This window comes from Lichenostomus cassidix, chromosome 5 (assembly GCF_008360975.1).
Source record: "Lichenostomus cassidix isolate B80296 chromosome 5, HeHo_3.0, whole genome shotgun sequence".
Lineage (NCBI taxonomy): Eukaryota > Metazoa > Chordata > Aves > Passeriformes > Meliphagidae > Lichenostomus > Lichenostomus cassidix.
This window is the reverse complement of record NC_139486.1, coordinates 25,689,070-25,716,445: the sequence shown is the minus strand read 5'-3', so window position 1 is coordinate 25,716,445 and position 27,376 is coordinate 25,689,070. Positions and strand designations below refer to the sequence as shown.

The following is a 27,376-nucleotide window of genomic DNA, read 5'->3' as shown; positions in this document are numbered from 1 at the left end:
AGACAGAAGGAAGAAAAGATTAGATTTGGTGCCTACGTGTTGAGGGAGGTGGAAAGGAAGAAATAACCACAGCTGAAGTTCAAATTAAGGTTTCAGAAGGTGCTAAATGCATTGGAACAAAAAATAGAAAGCTTCTTCACCTCAAATTCATCACCAAGGACAGAAGGATGGTTTTATAATTGAGAGTGTCAACTCTGCAGTACCTGTCACTTTATCTGTCTGCAATATGCCATACACATTTATAGTGATGTATAAGTAATAATAATAATTTTGTGCTTGAAGCAAAAGATATGGATTTAGGCCATCCTTTTCATACCCATCTTTGACACAAATTTGTTGTGTGGCCCATGGACAAGTCGAATTTCTCCACCTCTCTATACCTTCTACACCTTGCAAAATGGGAATAATAGTGTTTTCTATTTGAGGACTGTTGAGAGACTTTAACAATATTGGCAATTTCTTATGAGAGCCTGAGCTGAAGACACACCAACGTTGTATTTGCTCCCAATTCTTCCCAGGGAGAGACATCTGTTTCTAAAACCTCAGTCAGGTGCTGACTCTTTCTTAGGGTCTGTGGTTAATCACCAAAGCCCCAGCCTTGTTCTGTTAACATATTTTACTCATATGAAAGTTATAACTTAAAGTTCAAAAAGTAGGTGTTGTATAACAGATTACGGGGATGCGGAGGACATCTGTCCCACTCAGTGAACAAGCCTTGGAACAGATGTCTCAAATTTCTTCAAATCCAGAACATGCTGTCCATTTTTCTGTAATAAACAGAATTTTCCCTCTCCATCACTGAGCACCTAAGTATTATCTTTAATGCATAAAATATGTAAATTCTTAAAGCATCATTTTGCTCTTTAGTGAGTTTAGATATTACAAAACGGTTTAATTATAAAAACAGACAGACCTAGTCCTGGGACCTGTGCAGCTAGAAATAAATGTGCAATCAAAACTGCAATTACCTGCAGAATTTAGTGTAAACAGATCAGCAATCACATAACAAACACAGGCTAGTTTGCATTCTGATATGAATACAGTTAGATCCAAAGCAATTTTCCTTTATTTATCTTAGCTGCTCAGCATAAATAAAGCAAGGGCATTGAAGCAATTAGCATAATTAGAGTATCGTGGTCAGGCCCTGTGTGATTTCTAGAGACGTTTCACTTAAGAATTCTTTTTCCCATACAAGAGTTTCCCTGAGCCACTAAAATATCGCTTTGGGCATTTTTGTATTTCAAATTTGCAAGTTGTCAGTTTGAAAAACCCTTGACACACGGATGTGAAAGCATCTCACAGACAACCACAGAAGGTATACCCTCAGCTTTTCATTACTAAGAAACTAGGGAATTTCCTTTTTCAGCTCTTTCTCCTTCTTGACGTTTTAACCCTAGAAATGTCAGGTTTAATTATTTCAGGTACCACGCAGCAGACCTAAGGGTTAAAAACAACCTGTTCCCCCAAAAGGTGTGACATTTACGCCACTTCAGGGGTGACACTTACAAAGACAATTTCCAGCATTCCCATGACAGCTTTCTTCAGCCTTTTATTTGCTTGTCTCTGCTAGCAGCACTGGAAGAGCTTGTGTAGGAAGAGGTGTTTTTCTTCCACAATACTTAGAACCTGCTTTTTGCCAGTGCTTCTACTGTTGTGATTGCATTTGGAGAGTTGAACTAAGCTGACTGTGGGACCATTGCTGGGTGTTTATAGGATGAGTGCAGAGTAGGCAAAATATGGGAAGCTTTTATGGTTTTGGGGGTTTTTTTTGAGACATGCTGTGTTCTCTACCAGAATGGCAGGTGGTAGATGTAAAGTACTTGTCCCCAAGTACTATTCGCCGATACCAAGGCTGGCTGCAAGCATGGGAACAGAGTGTGAATAGGAAAAGAGGAGGACTGTATCTTCTCAGTTTTTTCTTTTTATTCTGTTTTTCTTCATCATTAATGAACATTTCAACAAGGAAATAGCAAAATATTTAGAAATTATAGTGGTTTTCTTTCATCTTTATAAATTGAAAGGGCTCCTTCTGTTTCCAGTAGGACACAATGGATTTCTTCCTGGGCCAAGCTGGGACACAGCGGACTTCAAGAGCGTGGGCTGGCTACAGGCATCATGTATACTGTGCAATTAATTTTTGAATGTTGAAGAGATTTTGATTATTAAATTAGATCTCCTATAATTTTTAAATTGTCTTTTTCAGTGCTTTGAAATCTCTATCTTTTATGCAGAGGAACTTGTGACCTCATTTATCACATTCTTCTCCTTATTAGCACATGGTATCAGAGGTACAAAAAAGGCAGCCTAAAAGGCAGAATCAGAACAGAAGCCATAGATTGGAGGGCCAAGGTATTTGGAGTAATCTGATCTATTTTTAAAGAATGTTGTTAAATGAAGATACAAAAATAATAATAGAGCTAGGGTAAGGAACAGTTTTGAATGTGCTTTAATTGTAGTATCTCTGAACCTTTCAGGACAAAAGTCTCCTGTACCTGTTTATTCATGCCCCTTCCATTGCTTAAAATGTATCATAGGCAGTTTTAAACCAGACAAGTTTTACATGTTTGTCATTCTTTCTCTTAAAGGAACCGAAAAGAAAAGCAATAATTAAGTTTATCCAGGCCAAAACATTATTGCTCAGATGGTAATAATCCCAGTAAATTAATGCCAGTACCGTAGGGCCTACAGAGAATTTCAATAGCAAACACTCCTATAGTTTTTTGAAAAGAAAAAGCTTTAACTGCAGAAATGTTCTGTCCTTCTGACTGCATTTATCTTGCTGATTAGTGATAATGGAAAATCTAGCAACAGTTTACCACAGAATATTGGAAACCCTCCAGGCAGTCAGTTGCAGACGCAATAAGCCCTCAAAATAACATAGGTAAGTCTGTGTATGAGTCAAGGGGCAGTATGGGGATGCTGAAAAAAGTTAAAGCTTAATAGTTAAAGACACTAAAATAAGTCTCTTAATGATAGGGATAAAGCAGCATGACATCTTTAAACTGGGCTGCTAGATGAGTTTATTTATTCTTTCTTCCCAGTAATTTGCACAATGTTAGTTCTTTGAATGCAGAAGCAGTGCCTTGAAGATTTTTTTAATCTGTCAAAGACAGCAAGTCTTTATGAGTGAGTGTACTTTGATTTCTCTCTTTTTGTTCTGTATATATTTGTCTGTATTATGAGTATGTATAGAAGTGAGGAAGCGAATGAGTTACAAGTTAGAGAACAGCAAGTTTTCTTCCATCTTCTCTTTAGCATTTGTCTTTTCTATTGGAAACTCTTGTAGTGAAAAGGCCAACCATCTAAAGGTGAAATTCTCCCCTCTGCAGCAAGCCAACACAAGGTCTGCACACTCTTAAAGTGCAAGTCCTTTGTTGTTGTCATGTTTTCAGTAGAATCTGATTTTTGATGCCTTTTCCTTTGCCACTTCTGTAATTCCTTGTTTCATAGGTTTTTTTCTTGTGTATAGCATAGATATTGCTATTTTGAGTCAGACTCGCTGTCCAGTTAGTCTGGTGTCTTCTCCACCAAGGAAATGTTTTGCAGGAAGTGCAGGAAATATCACATTAGGTAGATCTGAGTTAATCTATCCCTTGTTAATTTTTCCCCTAAGTCTTTACATTCAAAGGTTATCTTAAACCCCAGACACAATGTTAATATTGCTTACAAAAATTGCCTTTCCTGCAAGGGTTTTCATGTTCACTATGTATAAATGTGTTGCTCCGAATAAAGAAGTAGTGGGACAGTTGAACTGTGTGGGTAGCTTGGCTGGATATCCCTAGTCTGACAGTTCACCAGAAGGAGAATGAATGTTGAAAATAGCAAAGGGCTATTATTTAAGGCACTTTTAAAATTTTGCCCAGCTCTGGTAAAAATGTACCTATGTCCACTGAGCAGAATGTGTTATCTAGAGTTCTGTAAAAAATGAATTCAGTTTCAGATTATATCAAGTTTGTTGGGATCAGAATTTACACTGTTCGATATTCTGTCTTTTGGTGTAACTATGGCTAGGAATGTGAAGATGTGGCTGGAGTGTACTGGGGACTAGCTCTGGAAACCTTAGCAAGCTCCTGGTAACTGCTTAGAGTCCCAAATATTAATAGATAACATGAGAAAAAAGAAAATTTTATCACCCCCAACTATACAAAGCTTCAATTCAATAGCTCTCATACTGAAAACATAAGCAGTGCTTTTGTTTTCTTATTTATTGCCCCATGTCTTAAAGTAATCACACAAGCAGTAGTTCTTGCTTAGTTGAGTGTCCAGTGTTCCTCCTCAGTTTCTAGCAGTTTATGTAGTATTCAGCAGTATGTTTTCTCTGAACTTAACACAGTCATATTATGCCCACTATCTATTATCTACATTTGATTCCTTAAAGTAGAAGATTGATTTTAACTCGGCCCTGCTGCTTTTAAATCCCTTAATAGTGCAGACTCTGGCTGCATCTGAGACCTCCTGTTCGACCCTCATCCTTTTGGGTATTCAGGCTGTGACACCACTTGCCATGTAGGGAATCCATCATCACTCACACGTTACTTTGGCAGGTAAATTGTAGTTTTACTCTTTATTTCCAGTGGTGAAGAACTTGCTCCCGCTTGGACTTGGTAATTTCCACAGACACACTCACACATTTTCTTCTCGCAGAGGAACCTAAGTTGGTATAGCTGGAACGTTTTCCACTTCCACAATCAAGACTATCTCACCCCTTTTCTGAAGATGGCTAACAGATTAGGATTCATATATAACATCTCTAGAGCATTACCCAGTTGCTTAAGAGAAAATATTTAAATTTCACCATATAGCAGCACTGATCTGGTAGAAGTTTTTCTGATGTTGCCTTCAGTGCAATTAATGGGAACAGCTTATTTACCTGATAACAGGCAGCTGAAATAAAAACATGGGTGTATTTACCCTTAAGGTCAAGTCATTTTTGGTATCATTGTTAGACTTTTGGGTATCTAATAGTTTTGTTGTTACAGAACTTCAGCCTGCCCTTCAGTCTTATACACCCTGGTTTGTATTTTCTTTTGTTGGATATCCAATTATACTTGCGAAATTAGGATCCTTATCTAGTGAAGATAATTATTGTATTCAACATCGATCAGTGACAATAATGATGTGGGCACTGTTAGAGCTACATCTTCTCTCTTATTCTACAGCTTCACAAGGTAATTTTGAAAAATAAATTAATGTTTATGAAGCACTCAGATGCTGTGATGATGAGCATCATGGAAAAACCCACAAGGAAGCTTGTCATTCTGTCTTCAGAGCATGGTTTGCATAGAATGCAGTAAATAAGGCCTAGGGCCACACATTGAAGACTGAGGAGAAAACCAAATATCAAATAGCTGTTCATTAAGGCAGCATTATCTTTTACATGCAATAGATGAGGCAGGAGTTCCAGTGGAATGGTTTTTTGCTTTGCAGCCCTCAACTTTGCAATCTTAATGCTTTTATTTTTGCATTGTTCTGGATGTAATTTCTTATGATCTACTAATAAAAAGGGAAAAGTCAGAAAGTCTTGCTGAAGCCAGCATAGTTTGTTGAAAGAGATATAGTTTTAGGTTAATTTCATGTATTTCTGCCATTTGAACACAGTAACTTAAATAAATTATCATTTTGTCTGTGTGCTCTAGCATGAGGGGAGGAGAAGATTGGATACTAGGGAAAAGTTCTTCGCTGAAAAGTGGCCAAGCACTGGAACAATCTCCCCAAGGAAGTGGTAATGACCCCAAGCTTGTTGGTGTTCAAGAAGTATTTCAACAGCTCTCGTAAATATATGGTTTGACTTTTAGGTTGCACTGTGTGTAATCAGGAGTTGGACCCAATGATCCTCATGGGTCCCTTATGGCTTAGAATATTTTATGATGCTAAAATTTTCCAATATCCTTCCTAGCTTTGCTGATACCAGAAGAGTACTTGAAATTAGAATTTTTGGGAGCCATGCCCATTTTTGGAAGGAAATCTGCTGTAGTGGGAAAATATGTCTCAGTTCTATTTCATGGTGCCTAAATTGTCTATCCTCTCCAGCCTCCTCTCCCATTTCCAATACTCATCTTCCCAGTACCTCACACTTGCTTGTTCAGCCTGTCAGTATTTCTCACAAGCTCCATTTCGATTCTCTTTACCATCCCTAATCTTCTATCTGCATCCTAGGTACTTAACAGATCTAGCTCCATTTTCTTAACTCTTTCCTTCCCATGTTGGTTCATATCAAAGCAGATTCAGAGCCCTCTAAATTTGGACCGGGTGATTTGAAGCTCTTTGCTCAGATTATGAGAGAAGCCTAAATCTTTTCAGCTTGTAGATTTAATAATCCTGGAGTCATTCATATACTTATTCTTAGAGTGTCTTTCCCTCAGTCACGGACTCCAAAGAAATAACAGATCTAAAATCTTGTTTGCAGAATGAAATGTATGATATTCCATAAATGAAAAAATGTAAAATTTGTAAGATAAAAAGAAAAATAGAATCATAGAATCATTAAATTTGGAAAACACCACCAGGATCTCTTGAGTCCAACCTTTGATCTAACACCACCATGTCAACTAAACCAGAGCACTAAGTGCCATGTCTAGTCATTTCACCATCCCTGGAAATTGAACACTTCCAGGGATGGTGACTCCATCACTTCCCTGGGCAGCCCGTTCCAATGCTTAATTACGCCTTCAGTGAAAAAATTTTTCCTGATGTCCAACCTGAATCTCCTCTGGAGCAGCTTGAGGCCATTTCCATTTCATGTGGTCAGTTCCCAGGAGTCTGACCCGCTCCTGGCTGCAACTTCCTTTCAGGTACTTGTAGAGAGCAATAAGGTGCCCCTGAGCCTCCTTTACTCCAGAGATCCATGGTGGAATGGAGACCCACCTGCAGCCCTTGGAGGAGCCCCATGCCAGAGCAGATGGATGCCTTAAAAAAGGTTGTGACTTTGTGGGAAGCCCACACCGGAGAAAGCTCTTGGCAGAGATCTATAGAGCTGTAGAAAGAGAGTACCTCACTTGAGCAGTTTCTGAAGAACTGCAGCGCATGGGAAGTAGTCATGTTGAAGAAGCTTGTGGAGGATTGTCTCCTGTGTGAGGGACCCCATTCTGGAGCAGGAGAATGATTCCTCTCCTTGAGAAAAAAGCAGTGGCAGAAACAATGTGATGAACTGGCCATAACCCCCATTCCCTGTCTCCGTGCACCACTGGCAGCAAGTAGGTAGAGAATGAGGAATAAAGTTAAGCCTAGAAAGAAGGGAGGGATGGAGGGAAAGTGTCCTACTTCTCATTATCCTGTTCTGAATTTGATTTGTAATATTGCATTTAATTTCCCTAAGTCACGTCTGTTTTGCCTGTGATGGAAATTGGTGAGTGATCTCTCCTTCATGAGCTTTTTGTTATATTTTCTGTCCGCTGTCTGGTTAAGGAGGGAAATGACAAAGCAGCTTCGGTGGGTGCCTGACCTCCAGCCAGGGTCAAACCACTACACCCAAGTCCTGATGGCCACCTATTTTTGATACAGGCCAAGATGCCATTGGCCTTTTGGCCACCTGGCCACACTTCTGATGCATGTCTACCTGGCTGTTGACCAGCACTCCCAGGTCCTTTTCTGCTTGGCCGCTCTTCAACCACTCTTCTCCGAGTCTGTAGCACTGCATGGAATTGTTTGTAAAGAAATAATTTCTTAAAAACACATACTTTCAGTCTATGCTATACTTTGCAGTAATATGTTCCAGAAAGTTATACTTTGTAGTAATATGTTCCAAAATTAATTTTCCTCTATATTGGTCAATATTTTTCTAGTTAACCTCTGTAGTTTACAAAGGTAGTACCATGTCAGTTAAAAACACCAAAAGAGTAAGATGATGAAAAGGAAAATCTTCCTTGCAGCTCATGCTCAGCATTATTTGAGGATTGTTTCCTGGTAATTGATAAAGCTTGATTGCTTGGAAAAAAAGATTCCTTAATTTTCCCACTAGTGTTATGAGAGACTCAATAGCACATACATCTCGTGTTCAATGACTGGATGTCTTTCCAAAATCCCATTATATTTATTTCATTATATTAGCGGATTGATATCTACTGTTTCCATTTCAGTCTTATTATAAGTCAGGTGGGCAGGCTGAATCCTTTTTAGGGAAAGGTAGCCTTCATCATACATTTTATCCAGGAAAGCATTGTCTAGCAACTTGTGCAGCAATGCCAAAAGAGGGTGGGGCACCTCAATACTAAATCCTTTTCCAATTGCATCAGTTTTGCCCTGGTTAACTAATTTTGTGTATTGTTGTCACTCCTGAACATCCACAGGAGTAATTGAGTAAAGCAAGGAGCCCTGCATCTGTTTATTTCTATGGAATATTTCTATACCTATCTAACAATCTGAAATAATGTTTATTACTAAACCAGATTTTAATAGTGATAAATTTCCACAGATTATATGCACTAAGTTTCTTACCAAGGTAAAGTGTAAAGCTCACCGTAATAAAAAATAATAAATATTACATACTGGATATGTGGTACAAAAAGGAACTGTATGAATACAGTCACTGGGACTTTTTTTTGCACTATTGGACATGTCTATGGATCTTTACAAATCTAGATCCCACACAGAGAGAGATGTGGGTATAGACAAGTTTAAACTTATGGCTTTTGTCATTTGTGACTACAAACAGATCTCTAGAAGGAAAAAAAGAAGGTATACTGGTATAAATTTTGACAGCTCTAAATTAGACATGAGATATTTGGCTGATCAGTCATGTATACAATTGAATGACAGTGTACACTCACGATGCACTGCCATTTTGACATTGTATGGCTTTTTTTAGATACTGCATCCTTAAGAATGAGCAGTGTTGGTGTGGAGAAGTTAGTATGATAGTTGAATGTCTTCAGGTAAAGTTGACACTCATCAGTAAATTTCCATATTGATTTTATATATATATATACACACACATATGTATACATGATGTGCCAAATGTCTTTGACTGATATTAACATAAATGGGAAAGCACTTGTCTTACCCAAGACAACATTTCTCCATTCTTTTTTATTACTTCTGAGTGCTTCCTATAGTAGTATTTCTTGAGTTCTTTCTAAGAGGAAAGGGTTGGTTCTGTGACAGCAGATTTTCATGCCAAATGACTATGCATTTTCTGCTGACAGCTGTCCAGTGTTGACCACCATGAGAGCAGAGTACTGCAAGATTTTTTTTCTTCTTGATTTGCATACAAGTGTTTTTTTCAGGGCAGTGCCTTGGACTGCCAACTCTGAACAGGTTCACACAGCTAAACAATTTGAGCAGTGTTTTTTTAAAATGCTGCAGAAAGTCTGAAGCAATTTCTAAGAGGAGGAACAAAATGTTCTGCAGGAATGTCCAGGAAGATAATGTGGGCAAATTTACCATTTTATGAAGTCAAGAATTTTCCAGACACAGTATCAGTCTTTGTAAGCAAAGAATAAAAGTTATCCCTGGCAAGAATTGGTTAGTAACATTAAAAGTGGGGGAAAGATCTTTCAGAAGAAATGAAATCATCCTTTTTCATCTATGCTTCAGTTCAGGCATTGCCGAATCCGTATTTGTACTTGTGCACTTGCCTTTTAAACTGCTCTGGAGACAGTATTATCTGTGGCTTGTTTGGAGCACCAAATAATTTCTGCATGCCATAACTGTATATTCACACAAAAGTCTGCAACAGGTTGGCACTTATTCTGTGAAATTATTTACTAGAAGTTCAGCTTAGTAGTTTTCTCCTTCTTTTTCTTCAATCTTCTCTTAAAGTCATCTTACTTTCTCTTGAACGTTTTTGGTCCTTTTGTTTTTTCAGTGCTTGTTGCTCTGTCCCCCTTTTTTCCTCATTATGTGCTTTATAGTCATTATATTTGCCCATTTTCCATTATGTTTTCTATATCTTCAAGAGAGCTTTAGCTTGTTCCTCCTGTTATGAGATTAACTCCCTATTTTGGGGGGGGGGGCGGGTTCTAGTATTTTTGTTAGATCTTCAAATCTTCCTCCTTTCCATCCCTCAAATCCATCAAATTCGTGTCATTGAAACACATTCTGGAGCAGACTCCAAAGTTTTAGTCCTTTGGATTCACAAGTGCTCTGTATCCTGAAGGTAGGAAGGAGGACCCAGAGATGTGAGCTTGATCTGGCACTTCAGTACCTCAAAACAGGTGAATATTCTGAATTAGTGGAGGACATGCTGAAGCAGTGGTTAGTTCAGAAAAAGAGCCTAGACCAATTTTCACATGGTAAGCTCTTATTCATTTCCAATAATCATTAAAAAGAAAAAAACAAAAGAAAAAACTGCAAAAAAGGGGGGAAAAGCAGAGAAAATGGCTAAACATATAGAACAGTGAGTGTGTAATCTCATGCATGAGAAGGATATTGTATTTTAATTCTAAGACCTGCACTCTGATCATGTAGCTCATGTCACACCTTAATTGGAGACATTTGTGGAAAAAATTTTAATTCTGCTAAGTCAGATTTTAGTCCATGTTTTTAGTATTTTTCTCTTCTTTAAGGAATAAAAATAACCACAAAACTCTCGTAAAACAACTTTATAAAGTTCATAAAATTACTACACAAGTAATCTGTTCTTATAATTTTCTGATCCTTGCATTGAATTTAGAAATGGATTTTATGAACACCTCTAGATCATACTTGGAAAAGTAGCATTGCATCTAGTTCAGTGTGCTGGAGTTCAAAAATCTCTTTGTCCCATCTCTGTGATGTGCAGAACTTCCATGGTAATTGGAAAGGGGAACTTTGGACATTGTATTATGCAGGTTTTTCCCTAGTGTCTTGATGGGAATAAACTGTAAAGTAGTTTTAACTGGGATAAGTGCTTGTCATGTTACCAAGGCCAAACAATAGTGACAGGCAGGTGATAAACCTTCAGCCTTTTACAGGTGAGAAATGAATGCATGTATGGAGTTCTTAAAGTGTTTTTAAAGGACATGTTGCTTTTAGAAGGAAAGTAACTGTTGTGGGACCAATTGTTAACCTAAATCTTACTTACAGGGCCTTAAAAACACTGGTCCTGACAAACAGAGTTTATTTAAATACTTTAGCTGAACACACGCTAGAAGTCATAATGAGGCAAGTTAGTGAAATTTGTGCTAAGGTTTTTGTTCAAACTGAAAATGTTTTGTGTTTTTCAGAAATTGATATTTCTCCTTTAAACTCAAATACACCGTCCTGCTCTAATATTGTCTCACAAACACACACATCTTTCATGTTTTCTTCTCAGGATTCTGTGTGAGCCATTCATTATTGACATTTCTTCTTTTTGAAAGAGTATCTGCTCACAGAGTTAAAAAACAATTGTATGTAGGCTTCATCCTCTTCGTGCAGATGTGTGTGGATGAGGAGTATTTAAACAAGATGTAAACTCAAGGAAATAGTTATCATTTCCCTCATTGCTGAAGACAGATTCAGGAAAAGTATCAAAATTAAAGAGAAAACTAGACTTTCCAACTTGAGAGGGACAAGGGAACGTGGTGAATTCCCAAGATTATTGGTGTGTTTGTGCTGTTTCTCGCATCTTCATATTAGCATGATTTCTGCCATTTGGCCAATGATGCTGCTGGCTAAGAACTGTTGTAGCTGTACTGAGAGTTGTGCTAAGTTTTGGAAGAATAAGTACTGTTACTGGAAATACTGGTTACACAGCTTTCAGATCCCTTTGAACGCATCAAACTCCCTAAGGACAGCCTGTGTATTCCTTTCAAACCCCATGTTGCAAGTAATGTAAAACAAATTGTTAGCAGCTTTGTGGTAAAGGAGAATGTTTCTTCCCAGTAATCTTTCTTCTCTGCTTCATGTTGCTCTTTCTCACACATCTCTTTCTCTGCATATGAGGGTGGCAGAACACAGGCTTACAGATAATTTCTTGCTGCCTGTTTCCTGAAGAGATCCCACAAACATTTTAAAATTGTTGAATTTTTGTTGCTGGCTGCGAAGTTGCATATATTTCTGTAATATATATCACTTCTTTCCATCCACACTTACCATTTTTTTCTCCAGAGTGAAATTCATACAGTGTTTTGTGTTTGCTATAAATACACATCTCAGCTGTATTTCTATCCTTTGTGTCAACATTAAAATTCCCTTGTTCTATGTTTAGCTTGAATAATTACCAAACCATTTGCAATTAGAACTCTAGGATATGACCTCACAGTGATTTATTCCTTCGTTTCTTTCTGTATTTAATGCATTTCAGATACTGAAATACCAAATCTTTGTCCTTTTATTTTGATGTTTATCAGTAATGGAAACATTCCAAAACAATCAGCCAAATACCTATGCTTTGTTCATTTATTGCCTTCTCTGAAGATAAATTGACTGTACTCAACTCTCTTCAGCATTTTTCTTCACCTAGATATTATTGCCTTGTGCAGCCACCCCAAGGTGACTGTTATCACTTAATTAAATCCTTGCACGCTGGGAAGAAAAAACAACATTGTTCGTTCATAACCCCAAGGAGGTGTGTTTTTTTTCTTTAAGCCACTAAGCTTTTTCCCTGTTTTATTAACTTATTCCTGGCTACAGCAAGACATACTTTGTTGATGAGCAAAAGGTTGTATTAGCTTTTTATTTTCTGGGTAAACTTATCTTTTCTCTGGGAAAAAAAAAAAACTGTGGGCATTACAACAAAGAAGAAAAATGGGATCTCTCCAAACCCTGCAATTCTAGTAAAGGTCTGTGTAAACATCAAGCCAGTAAAGAGAAACAGGGGAGTAGCAGGAAGGAAATGAGAAAATAAAATGCAAACATAAAATTGGAACAAGACAAAAAAATAAGATGACGTGTATATATACAGAGAAACTACTGCAGTGCTAAGGGAAAATTGGCATAAGGAATAGTATATCTGAAGAGAAAAATATATCAGGGCTCTTTATGTTACTGTCTAGGCTAGCATCTTTTTATTAGCCTCTTGGTTAATGTCCTCTCTCTGTCTATTGATTTTAGACTACATAACACTTGCTTTTACCTTTCCATTTTCTTTTCCATAGTGCAAACTGTAAGAAGAAATATTGCAGATGAGATAGTCATTGAATATGTGAGACCTGTGATTTGCTTTTAAGTTGTTTTAGGCACAGTAGCACATATGAGAAAGTTTACTTGAAGTAGTGAATTGCCAGAATATGTACGATGGTTTAGCTACACTTTTCTTGTTTCTAGTCCATTAAATGTAGGACCAGAAAATAGGTTTATCTACTCTAAAATTGGGGCTCAAGCAACCGTACGTATTTGTTCATGATGCTAAATCATTTTGCCACCTGCTGTGTTCAACAAGCATTTACAAATAATAAATGCATTTTGAAGCTGTAGTATTTGCAACAGCAGTTTATGATATTATTTGTATAGAAACATAACATTTTAGTGTGTAGTAAAAAAGAGCTTTTAAGGAGTTGGATAATCATGATTTTTGAAATTAACTACTCATTATGTGTAGACTGTAATTATTGTAGGTCAGAGACAGTGGTATAGGTTTAAATTTGAGGTAAAAAATATTGATAGATTTGTACACCTTTTCTCCAAATCCAGTGTGTCTGTAGTTTGTATCAGACATTAGTCTCTGGAAATTCCCTTTGTATATTAAAGTTTCACCCTAACTTCTGGGACTTCTTTTTGTTCTGTGCTTTTAAATTCTTTCCTGTATCTTTGCAAATGAAATTCTACAATGTTTATACAGCTGAAATTTCTGTCTTTCTTAGCAGTAACAAAAGTCTTTCAGTTTACCTTTACAGATTCACAGGAATGCTTTCCGATAGGTGTGCAATGGATCTGCCATCAACAGATTCTAACCTATACTCTGTTTTTCAATCTAATCTCTTTTCACTTCAAGGCCTGTAGACCTATAGAGTGATCTCCATGTCTTATTGAATATATTGAAAAAATATCTGAAGCCTTTTTTATTTGAAATAAAAGTAATATATTGCAAATTTATCAAGACTATGGTTTGGTTTCAGATTGCTACTAAAGAGTGGTTTAGGAAGCACTAATTTTGCAATTAATTAGGTTTTGATGTCAAAAGATTGAGATTCCTAAGAAGGAGATCGTTTTGGCATAAGTAAGAGATTTTTTAGGAGATGGCTGTTGGAAGAATTTGATAAGTAAATTTGGGGTACTCATTTCAAATAGCTGTAGTATGTACATACTTTCTGTTTGCTTTCCAAAACTGGTTTTGTCAGATTTTTTTCCTTTTCTTGTTCATTCGCTGCTGGAAATTCTAGTTCTACATTTGTTGTATTATGTGATTTTTCATTAATTTTACTACTAGTTTGTGATATCATTGGGTGGCATAGCAACTTCATTGAAGGACTGGGAAATGGCACAGGAAGCCTGTGAGGGAGTCTTTGATTCCGATGAGGTTCATCTAGAAATGTATTGCAAGATATATTGCAGTTTGAAAGAAGGATGTTTTAATGTTTCATACACCATTAATGTCCATCTTTTATGGGTCAAAAAGCATTCTGAATTTCTAAGCACTCTGGTGTGTTTGTTTTATTTTCCATTAAAATTAAAATTTAGAAATAAACCCTGTCTTAATGATGATAGGAAATCACCTCTAGTGAGCTGAATTGTAATCCTGATAAGGATTCCAACTCAGCTGAAAAAATTGTTTAGATTTTAAACCCTATTCAGGACTCAAACAGTCTTCTCATATGTAGAAAACATTTGGTTATATTTCTGTAGCAGTTATCTTGTGTGTGTGTGTGCTTCTGCTCCTTCCCATCTGGTTTCAAACCAGAGTCAGGGAAAGACTGATAAAACACCATTTCTTTTTCACTATACTGACTGAAAACAGATTGAAGAAATTCAGATATATGTCGGAACTCATTAAAGCATGACCACTTAAATTTATTTATTTTAAGATGGAGGAGTTGCTGCCAATTAAAATGGCAAATTTACATGCAGAAGTCTGTCTATACTGCTTTCTGTGTAGTGAGTCAGGCAGCATGTTCATTTGGGCATGGTAATGGAGCAAAATTTGAACTGCAAGGACATTCACATGGCAGCATAAAAAGCACTGGCAGTGCAGTTTGACAGCACAAGGGGTAATAATTTTAAACTAAAAGAGGGTAGATTCAGAGTAGATATAAGGAAGAAATTTTTTACAATGAGGGTAATGAAACACTGGCCCTGGTTGGCCAGAGAGGTGATGGATACCCCATCCTTGAAAACATTCAAAGTCAAGTTGGATGAGGATCTGGGCAACCTGATCTAATTGATGCCCTTGCTCATTTCAGGGAGGTTGGAAATAGATGGCCTTTAAAGATCCCTTTCTGCCCAAACCATTCTATGACTCTATGTTTCTATTTGATTTTGGTTCAATGTATTTTCTCCATGATTTAAAGAAAGGGAAAAAGATGGAGAAAAGAAGAAAATATGTCAAACATGTATAGTATTGCTTAGGGTCTAAAAGAAGACAGTGCTAAAGACAGGAGACAACTGCAAATACATGGAACTTTGTTGTATTATATGATTTTTCTTTAGTAATTTTAATACTAGTTTGTGATATCAGTGGGTGGCATGGTAACTTCATTGCAGAATTGAGAAATGGTGAAGGAAGCTTGTAAGGGAGAACTTTATTCCAACAATGTTTAGATATAAATACATGGCAGCAGAAAGAAGAAAAATATGACAGTGAAAGCAGGAAAAGCTGAGATGCTACAGTCATGCTTTAGACACTGTATGTTTACAGCATCATAATAAGAAATTAGAAGTGTTTCCTTGGTTTTCTCTGGGTGGGTCTGAATAACAAATGGTGCTAACATTTTGCAGGAGGAGGAGTTTTCTTTCATCACTTTCATTGATGAAGGCACTTTTACCACAGTCATATTAGGAAGAGACTAAGCTTCAGGTCTCTTACAAATTGGAGAGAAACAGATAGTAACAGTGGAGAGCAATCATGTCAGTTCCTACTTGGGACACGAGATACAATGTATAGATTGTTGACATGTGCAATAAATATCATTAGGATTGGTGATGTCAAGATTTATTCAGGGCTCTTTAGATAATGTAGTGTTGTGGATTATTGGCACAACCAACAGCTACTGTACTCTGCAGTGTCAAGGAAATCTTGAGCACCCTTTGATGAGCAGGTTACTGATACTTTATGCTGCAGCTGATCCAGGGCACCCCTTAAGGGAATAGCATGTTAATTTGGCTGCACACTAAAACCCTGTGGTAAAAATACAGATGAACATTTTCTGTCTTTAAAAGGAAAATTATGTTATTAGTTGAAACCTTGTGTTTCTGGCTTCTGGATAAATCATAACTCACTTACCAGTCCCCACCCTAGAGAATAGGATTTTATTATGGAAATGCAAACAGACCTTTAATTATCACAGCAGTCAGAGGTGCCACGGTAATATATTAGCTTGTATTTTAAAAAGAATATAAACCTTTTTCATTGGAAGAGCTGCTCTGTGCTGTTGATATGCTTGAATTTATGCAATGAGCTAGTAAACAGCAAAATCCATACTTATCTTTACCTACACAGGCATTAGAGGTGAGCTCAGGGAGAAAAAAAAACCAAGAAAGAGGGGGAAAAAAGAAGGGGGGGAGGGAGGGAAAAATACAGTATTTCCTCATAGCCTAGGGCGAGATTAGAGTCCTGCTGATGGCAAACCTACATGCTGTCTTCTCACCTGGTCTCATATTCCAGCTGTGAAACAGAAGTGGAAGGTCAACATAGCAATTGTGGCTAGCACAGGTTTTTCCCATGAGAAATTTTCTTGTGTTTTATAAATAAAGATAAAGTTTGGATGTTGTTGGAACAGTGTCCCAGAACTTGGGCAGTGCAGGCCTGGCCAATCAGGCCTGGGGGAAGGCTTCTGGCTGACCAATCTGGGTGACTTTTGAGAACTCTATATATGTGATGAAATCAAAACAATAAAGGTCATTCCTTCTTGCCACTGAGAACTGGTGCCTTCATTACTCTGCTAGCTGCTCAACAGCGACAAGCACTAGTGTTTTGTAGTGGCAAATTCAGTTGCTTTTTTCACATTCATTCAGGACCAGATCTCCAGTTCTGTCAGGATAATTGATTTTCACATAAATGTGCATTTGCCACTTTAGTGGGAAATGTATTTCTGGACTGAAGCATTGTAAGCTCAAAACCCTTGCACAAGGTATTGCAACCCAGCATACGGATATCAACTTTACTGTGAATAATGTAGATGTAGTGGATAATTATTTCAGGGGAATATTTGGAAATATTCTTATTATTAATGAATTATCCAACATGTTTCAGAAAGTTGTTTGTCCCATGTATTTCCAGTACTCTGTGTTTCCTGCACAGATAAGTGAATGGCAACCAAAGCTTCTGTGAGTACCAGAATAACACAGCATAGTTTTCTGCAGATTTCCATCCTGTCTTCTACTGACTTTTGTGTCTTAACACAGTGTAACCTGATTATTTTTCAGTGATCAGAACATTTGAAAAATCTCTGTTCCATGATGTCTAATGCTATAGAAACTCATAATCCAGCTTTTACTGCTGCAAAGGTTCTCAGAAGTCTCATCTCCATTATAAATCCATTTTCCCTTAACCTGTAGGAATTTCTCTAACATCTCTGTCAAATCTGGAAAAAACTATCCATGGATTTGAATGCTGTTAGTAGGGTAGACAGACAAAGACACGCAGAGTAGAGGAAACAAATTTCAGAGTTTGCAACCACTTCACCCTACAGACCTTACGGGGTTATAGTTTTGTGGGCTTTTTTCCTTTCTTCTTTTGTCATGTCTCTATAAACCCAACTTCCAGTAACTAGCAAGTTCTGATTTGTGCCAGTCCAGATTCAGGGATTCAAGTCACCAGATTAAGGATTCAAGTGGCAGTAACAGTTCTGGAGGCTTTTATGTACCGGTTTTTAGTGGAAAAGCAAATGGCTGCTTTAATTTAGCCCAGCTGTCTATGATATTGAAAAACTTCAGCGGGAACATATGTGGAACTTCTGCACACTCCCCTAGGTGGATAAAGAATGGGTGTAGCAAAAGGAGTTCCTGCATTAGTTTAAGGATTAATGACAGCTGGAGGAACTCTCAGCAGATTAGGATCAGGTTTTGTCTTCTTTGCCTTATAACATGGAATAAGAGGCTGAAGATGAGAACATGAGTTTTGGGGTTTTTTTCCATGTAACCTCTAAGGGTTACAGTTAGAAACAGCACTGGATTGGGCAGACCAAGGATTTGTTCTTAATGTTCTGTGTTCATTTTTTATCTGTATTCCATTGTCTGAAAAGTATTCTCAAGATGTTCTTCTTTCAAGAAGAGTATAAATCCGAATGATATGCTAGCCAAAGAAATCAATTTCTCATTCAAATCTATTTTGGTTGTATGTATTGCCATCTAATAGATTAAATATGCTAAACACAAGCCCCTCATCCTGTTCTTCCTTGAACACAACCTCTCTACTTCATATGTATGAAATTGTGTGACGCAAGTGAGAACACATATTCAGGTCTGGAATCGAGGTCAAATTATAGCAAGCCAATTGTCAGGATCAATCACCAGAGCATCTGAGTGTCTATTGAGTGCAGGTGATATTTTAGGGGTGAAGTTAACTCCAGATAAAAAGTTCTTCCTTTTAATTTTTTTACCTAGGTTTTTTGACAACTGACATTTAGCTACCTTTATGTTTGCTTTCACATAGTGTCAGGTTGTGTAGATTGACAGAAAAGCTAACCAAACATGCAAATACACAATGAATATAAGATCAATTTGAATTGAGCTTGCATAAACTGAAATATTCATACATAACATAAAAGAGCTTCAAACTTGCAGCTTGGGAAACAATAACATTCACAATAATGCTTATTTTTCCCACAGTCAGTTTTGCTTCTACTTGCACAGTGTTCCACTCAGATCAGGTTCCCACAATCTCTTGCTATGTGGTGTAAGGTGCAGGTCTGGGGACTCAAACCCTCATTCTGCCAATTCTATGTATCTTAGCTCCTGCTGCTGCATCATCTTACTCTTTCACTTTTGTCACTTAGTTAGTAAATATTATGCAGGTACATATATTGTCAAGTCCTTTACTCAGGGCAGCACCACTCAGTGCAGAAATGCATAACTGATTGTAATATTTGTACTGCCAAAAGTCTGAAGCCACTTACATTCAAACACTGTGTATTCAAACCCAAGCCAGTCTCCACATAGATGTACACTTACTCCTGACCCAAAGTGTTCACTTTCTCAGGGGAAAAGATAAATAATATAATCTCTGCATGGCAAGTCTCATCCTAAATAAATTAACTTGATTGCAGTAAACGGCATGCAGTCAGTGGCATCACAACCTGCTGTTCAAAGTGTGTGGAACCAGTACTAGGAGCTCTAGGTATCCTAAATAATGGAAGGCTAGGAACTCATCAGAAATCATAAAGATGAAAGTTCAGTGCTTTAATACACAACTTCACAGCGTAGTTTGGGATTTTGCAGCAATATAGAATGGACTTCTAGAAAAAAATATTACTATCTACAAGGCAGAGATTCCTAAAAGTCAATTCCTACAAAATTGCTTTTGTACTCAAAAAATTGTCAAACTCTTAATCTCAGATTTTTTTCTTGAACATCCATCTCTTGGAGATTTGTAATCTTGCTGTGATTCTCAAACTCACCTCTGATACTTGTCAGTCTATTATCAGTGAACAGTCCTGGGAGTACATCTTAAGAACTCGACTGCCACTTTTAAACATTATTCTTGCCTCTAAACTTTTCTATTCCACACTTTCCACTTTTGCAATAGTTCTGTTCTGCAATAATAGATGCTTTTTTCTAATCAAGTAGTAAAACTGCCACTGTAAGGTTTTGCTGCATTGGATACATAAACATACTTATTCTGTAAGTCTGTGAAAGATGCATCAAGGGAATCAGTAAAGTTTACTCCTCCTTCTTAATTTCTTGGCTTTGAGCTATAAAGCAGACCTCCTTATTATTGACAAATTTATTTTTTGGCACTACCTTGTTGTCATAAATTGCATCCTGACCACACGAGCAAAGAGCACGAAAATGACAAATTAAGAAGCTGGCATCAAAGTCCATGCTAACCACATCCTTTCAGTTTGTCCCCTTACCTCATCTTTTTTACTGTAGTTGGGTTCGTGCCAAATGCATATTGCCTTGCTGCCAAGTATATGTCATTAATTCACAAGGAATCTATGGTCATGTAGCCACATAACCATTATGGTGGACTGTGATTGAAAAAATGGCAGCAGTATGAGAGTTGAAAACAGGGATTTCTGTGTGTTTTATGTTGGGGTTTTTACTCAGTGGTAAAAAGCGTGTAGCCCAAGGAACTCTGAAATAAGTCTTATGCCTTTTTCTTTAATTTGGGCTTTTGTTTGGGGGTGGGCTTTTTGTTTTGGTTTTTTCTTGCTTGAGGTTTGTTGGTTTGTTTGTTTGCAAGGGATTAAAAAGATGGAAGAGGAGGAATAAAGCTTTCAGAGGTCTGTGTGAGTCAGTAGATGATCAAACTTCAGTTGCTCATTTTTATTCACGTGTATCAAATATATCCCATGTAAAATCCTATTTCCCAGCACAATAGTTGAATTGTCTCATAGTACTTAATTGTGAAAGCCCAAGGTCAGATTTTCCACCTAAGTAGTTATGCTTTTGCATGTTTGTTGATGTTGCTGGAGGATATTGCTCTGATATCTTAATAATGAGAACACAGAAGATGGGTACTGAGGCCAGATTTCTGTTAGTCATCATTTATGCCTTTTACTTCATTTTAACCCCCCCATCCAAAAATGGTCACAATGTTGAAATGAAACTTACTTTTTTGTTTCTTTCTTTAGTAAATAATATCTTTTTAAGCCATGTTGTAACACATTAAATAAATAATGTAACTATATGTGTATTGTAAGAGAGGGACTATTTTCTTTCATAAATATCAATTGCATCCAATGCTCCCTCTCTTTTAAAAAAAGACTGAAATATTTTTGCTATTGAAATATTTTGCTATTGAATTTTGTATGTCTAATTGATGACAGGCTTTGTCCTCAAATTAATGCTCAGCTGAAGTTATAATATCACTATGTCATAAAAGTGAAAAATTCTAATTAAGATGATCTGTTTTCCAGGAAAAAGTTTAGTATATCAATTAATCTGTTTTATCAGGGGGAGCACTCCCTTCCCCAGCCCCTAACTCCTGATCAGAGCCTGAATGATGAGAAAAGCATCACAGATGCATGCTGCATTGGACAAAGAACACATGCATGCATTTAAATCATGTATATCTTACTTTTTACTGATGTAATTGTGAAATATGTCCTTTTTGCATTCATAATTAGGGGGTGGAACAGATGGTGAAGGCTTAGTTTAAAATAATCTGTCATTAAAATAACCTAGCCTACTGGTAATTCTTCACTCTAACTGGAGTTTAGGTCAGGGTAACAGGGTTTTTTGAAGCATTGAACACACTAGAAAGAATTAGGGACTTCATGGATAGTATGAAATATGAGGATATTCTCTGGAAGGACACTGTAGTAAGACTCCAGTGAATTAAATTTGCCTGTGGTGGGAATATGCAAAAATGGCTGGGACAAAATTCCTCTGACAAATATAAATCCATTTACTATGATGCATTATACATAAGTGCATATTCGGTCAAAGTGGTACAGTGGGTTTCATATCCTGAAAGGAAATTACCTCACTATGCTTCAAATACTGTAAAAGGCAGTTAGTATTTTGGGTTAAAAATCTGTGCTTTACATTTTTGTATTATTCTGATGTCAGAGGATATAAATTATAATAATTTGCATTATTGTTCTGAGGTGCTGTAGCTAGTGACTTTTAAATCTGAGCCTCACTTCCTTTATGTCTACCACATTGACTTGCTCATATGTGACAAAGGAAAACTTGTATCAGTCCTGCCTGGCTAATTTAGAACAGTTTTCAGGAATAAGAAAACGGGCTCAATAAATCAGATACTTGCATGTCTTTAAAGCATTTATTTTAGTGTTCCCTCCAAGATTTCATTCTTTAACAGCTTTGAAGAGAGCATATAGATTTCAGCATGGTATTATGATAAATCTTCTTGAGGAGGGGCAAGCATTAACATTTGTGTCGGTTCTTTTTCATCTTAATCCAACCTTGGTTAATAATCAGAAAATTCTACATAGTGGGTAAGAAGATGTAATTAACCCTTTGACCCCAGAATCTTAATTGGCGCCTGTTGAAAACAGTGGGGCAGTTAAAAAAAAATAAATTAAAAAGTAGCCTGTGGTGATTGAAACAGCATAATATATAATGGTTTTCTGAAATCAAAAGTAATATGGAGCTTCAGCTTTAATCACATTTTGCATAAAACCAGTAAGTGTACTTTTAAACAAGAAGTTGCCAGTCTATCTTAAATTGGATTGTACTCAAAATTGGCATTTGGGGTCACCCTGACCCCTTCTCAGCTGCCATACTAGATGAGATAGGACTGGATTTATGACAGTCAACTTCACTTACTATTTTAAAAATACAAAATAAATAAATAAAGTCAAGAAAATTTTCCTTATATTCCTTGTCTCTCCTTCAATGAAAATAAGGCATTATGAAAAACAGTTACCTTTTCAGACCCTATTTTTATGTTATAGTTAACTCTGGAATATCCAGAACAGAAATCCTATCTGCCTTTGAATTACATTGAAACTGTTCAGATATTCTGGCTGAAAAGCACTGTGGTGTTCCTTTTGAAAGAGATATTTGCAGACTGACTAAATCCACCACCCTTTTCTCATTTGCTGTGTCCTTAGTGATACACAGGTAACATGAATAATACTTTCAAATATTTCTCATTAAAACAAAATTGTTTGTGAATATGTAGTATACAATGGTATCACATACTCCTCTGCAGTATACAACATAACCTGTGTTGTGTTGCCTTGCACCTTCTCTGAAGTCTGCTGCTCTCTTGGCATGCATAAAGGGCATACGCTTTATGAAAAATTGAAAAATTTCAACACGCATTACTTAAATAATAAATATTCATAAATAATACCTATGAATAACGAATGAGACAGTCCTTCAGAACTACTGTTTGACCTGTAAAAGGAACAACAACATTGTCACAAAAGTGGTCTGTCTCAGCCCTTTCATACTGGTGGGAGGAACTGCCTTGCATTGGAAGGTGGCTATTTCTCCTCCTATTTTTATTGTAATTTTTCTTAAGTATTGAGACTCGAGCTTAGTACTTGAAGCTTTTGTTTTAATGTTTTTGTACTTTGGGTACAGAGGTAGTTAGGTGTCCATTACCTGTTAATCATTGGCTCTTTCAAAATACAATTAAATAAACTTTCTGATTTTGCTCTATTGAACAAAATGCTGAACTTGGTCAGTAGTTGTACATAAGCATAATTTCAGAGAGGTGGGAAAAGAAATGGAGAAAGAATGACTGACCATGACTTAGTAGTATCAGTTGGCTTAATGAACAAATTTTATGGCACAGGAAGTGACTAGTCACATCCAAAATTGTTGGTGTGCTGCATTGGTCCTGCCAGTCCTTCAGCGGTGCCTCCTCAGTTACCCCTCTTGTAAAACTTGAGGGCAAAAGTAAGGAATAGTCTCCCAGAAAGAAAGAGAAGAAAAGACCAAATAAGTAAAGCTATTTAATTGAAAGGAGAGAATCAGAGTTAATGGCATGGAAAAGTAGCAAGTGCTTAAGATGACTAACACTTCTCACTTCAATGCTCTTCCTGTTGCTGATGACTTTCAAACTTTAGCTACAGAGGCTGAAATTTCTTTGTACAGCTATGTCAACCAGAGATAGTTTTATTTGCTTATATTTTTCCAGCAAAACTGGTTTCAGCCAATTTCAAAACTATACTGAGGGAAACGTGTCTGCCTAATCAGTACTAAAAGCTTTCTTCAAACTTTTGTTTCATTAAGCTTGAATTCCTAAATAAGATGATGTGTATAAAAGAAGCAGAAAAACCATCAGTAACTCAGAGAATTATTTTTTCCTGTTTCTACAAAATTTTGTCCAGATATGCCAGATAATTACACACTAATATAGTGTGATAAGCAGACAAGATCATAAATAGGCTCGAACTCTATGTCCTCTCAAGTGACAGAGCAAGGGGACCACACAAAAAGCCTGCCTATATAAAAACCTGAGAAGAGGAAAGTTGGTTTTGTGAGATATACAAACAACCTATGAAACATCTTTCCTCAAGATATCCTTGAGCCAAGAATGCAACAAAATTTAAAAAAAAATAAATCTAAGGAACATATCACAGTCATGCCAACTACTAAGAATAGGTTAGTAAGAAGCCTCTGGTAGGCTTGTCATTACCCATATGGATATTCCAAACACTGCTCTGAAGCATCTCTGTACATAGTGCCAGATCCAGGAAACTCACTGCTGCAGATAGGCTATTAGTCAGAGTCAGTGTGACAATTTCGTGTTGTTTGTGGAGAATGGCGTTCTGTATAGGTGGCCAGGGAGACAGTGTCATGCTTCTCAGTTTTATCTCTAACAGAGGGTTAAACCAGTTTCCTCAAAGGAACATGGGAAAGGGAATCAGGCAAACTTTAACTAAGACCTTTAAAGATTTACTTTTCTGAGTAAAAGAGATTGTACATAGTGGGGGAGATCAGATGTGCAAAGGTTTTGATTGCCCTGGTATGCATCCAAGTTTTAACTCCACTGTTCCAAATTTTTCACCTGTTATTAATGTTAAAAATTCAAGGAAGTGATGTTAATAATTTGAAAAAGAAATGATGATGATTTATAAGAGGCCATAAATGACTTGCATAATATAAATGTTTTTACATTAAGGAAATCTATGCAGATTTACATTTTTATTAATTCATAAATATAAATTAGAGTCTTTCTTTAATGCAGTGTCTTTAGTGAGGGTTTGTTTTCCAATATGTGGTCTATTATTTTTAGAAAACTCAGATTTTTGAACTAATTCCACCACCTACTACAGCAGAGACGAGTGAACTTTTGCCAAAGACAGCTTCTGACTAGAAGCCTGTTAGAAATTAATCAAGATGCAGAAGAATAAAAATGTTAAACCCCCTCAGAAATCACTGTTGTGTATTTGCAAAGGAGTGATTACATGATTTTGTCATCATGTATCTCCATCAAATTTATGTGCTTTTCCTTCCAAAATCAGCCTGATGTCTCAAATGATACAGTTAACATTTCCTTTACATGTTCTTTTATCACAAAGGGATATTTGGGATGGAATTTTGGGGATTGTTCCTTGTTCTTCCCAGCATTTGGGATGCTTTGTATTTTCTGGGCTGTTTCAACATTTCTAATTTTCTGGAATTTTATGATTTTACTTTTGCAATAGTCAATGATTGATTGCCAATAATCACCCTCATAAAAGGCTGAAAGGTAAAGACATGGGTAGTGTATAAAAGGTAATTTCTTCCTAGTGAAGATTTTCTCTTATTCATAGGGGTATACTCACTTCTTGATGTGCAGTGATTTACTCCGTGTCAGTTTAGAATATAGTCCTTTGTTTATTAACTGCACTCGTGTTTCAAAAGGTATGCATTAATCACTGTAGTTGCATTTTCATTTTTGCTGTTGAAATGGAAACCACATCCAAAGACTTGAACCTGTCAAAGTAAAATCTGATCTAGACTTTTACACCAAAGGGATGAAATTCATAGCATTTGTAGAGACCTAAGCTGTAAACATATTTGACAGTAATCTGCTGATTGTCTTTGTTGTCTCACAAAAGGAAAATGGTGTGTGCGTGTGTGCGCGCACGTGCGTGCATGTGTGTGTAATCCTCAATTAATTTACAAATTATTGAGGTCCATAGTGGCTTGAGTGGTGGTAGGATTTTATTTTTTTCTTTTCAATTTTTGCAAATGGAAATTCTCTGCTTTGTTCTGAAGGATGGGGGGTGACTTTTTTTATATATACCATTCAATTGGAAGGCTATTTGTTTTCCATATTTATTTCTTAATGTTAAAAAAAACCAACCTTTTTTCTAATATTTCTTCTATCATGAAAATGATATAAATTTTATAGAGTATATGGCAGATATAAGCATGGCAGTAAATGAACTTAGTAATATACGCATCAACTTGGACTTAGTAATATACTCATATGCTGTTTATTAATACGTAGACAGAATATAAAGGAATTGTCATAAGGGTTCAAATTAAAACCCATTTCATAAAAGTCAGAATATTTCCCTCAATTTATTCTGTGATGCCTTTGTTTGAATCTATTCCTATTTGTAGTTTGGAATTTTTTATTAATCTATTCACTTTTTTTTCCTTTTTACTCTGTAGTCCCTGGATGGATTTGTATTTGCACTAAATCAAGAAGGAAAATTTTTGTACATTTCAGAAACTGTCTCCATCTATTTAGGCCTGTCCCAAGTAAGTACATGCTTTCCATTCTAGAACATAACTCTGTATGATGCATTCTTCTGTTTATCATTCTTAAGGAAATAATAATTTGGTTTCTGTATTTTGCAGGGATTATTGAACTAGCTGTTTAAAGTTGCATCCTGTTCATCCTAAAACACAATTGAAAAATGCATCTATCAGTATTGGATGTTGAGATGTGTATGAAAACTTTTTGCCACAAAGGATCATTATTAATTTATTGAGAACAAATGAAGTTTCTTTTCTCAGTTGTTTTGAACTTTAAACCTCTATACCTGATAGGAAAGGGACACTCTAGTAGTACTTCCCTTGTGTCCTATTACTGGATGTTTATGGAGTTCCCTGCATTATCCAGGGAGCTGACACGATGACAGGGAGTCATTTGGAGTCAAGAAATGCTGAAAGAGACCATTAAAATGTCTTGCAGGGAGGGTTCCAACAAGGACACATTTTGATGCTTTCACAAATGCTCACTCATATGAAAAGATGAATTTATAAAATGTAGTAATTTGGGGGGTTGGTTTTGGATTTTTTTTCATTTAACTGCTGACAACTGTTTTTGAAAGATTAAAAGGCGGGACAGAAGTGGGGTGAAAGTTAGTTGTTAATGCTTATTCCTAATCCTGCAGCATTTAGAAATGTTTAGGCAGGATAACTTCTTTCTGCTTGCACTTAGAAATGAAGCAGAAATATTTTGCATGACAATTTTCAGAGTGGGACTACCTACTTCTACTGCGGTCACCCTGAGGAGGAAAAGAAAAACTGAAATAATACTTATTTCAGCTACTCTAAATTGGGACCCACACAGCTATGAGGAAGCAACTATTAGCATAGGCTTCTTACTGTCAGTTTTGCTGTACCCCACCAACAATTAAATGGGAAATTTTAACATTTGGTGACAAAAAAAGACTAATTTTAAATATTATGTGGTGAGAATACAAATAGAGGTTCATTAAGTCCTCAAAGAACATGCAAGCAATGGGCTGTAGTAAGTTCAGTAATTGTTATTTTGTGCTGGCTTTGGCAAACCCAA

General features: G+C 36.6%; 1 protein-coding gene across 8 annotated transcripts in view; it reads left to right on the top strand.

Annotated features, from left to right (window-relative positions):
* Positions 1-27,376, top strand: part of NPAS3 (neuronal PAS domain protein 3) — a 603,379-nt gene that overhangs the window by 392,106 nt on the left and 183,897 nt on the right. For all 8 annotated transcript variants that reach the window (XM_085061917.1, XM_085061915.1, XM_085061916.1 and 5 more), the window contains one exon: positions 26,245-26,334. In XM_085061917.1, the coding sequence (XP_084918043.1) occupies positions 26,245-26,334 (90 nt within the window). The remainder of the gene's footprint in view (positions 1-26,244; positions 26,335-27,376) is intronic.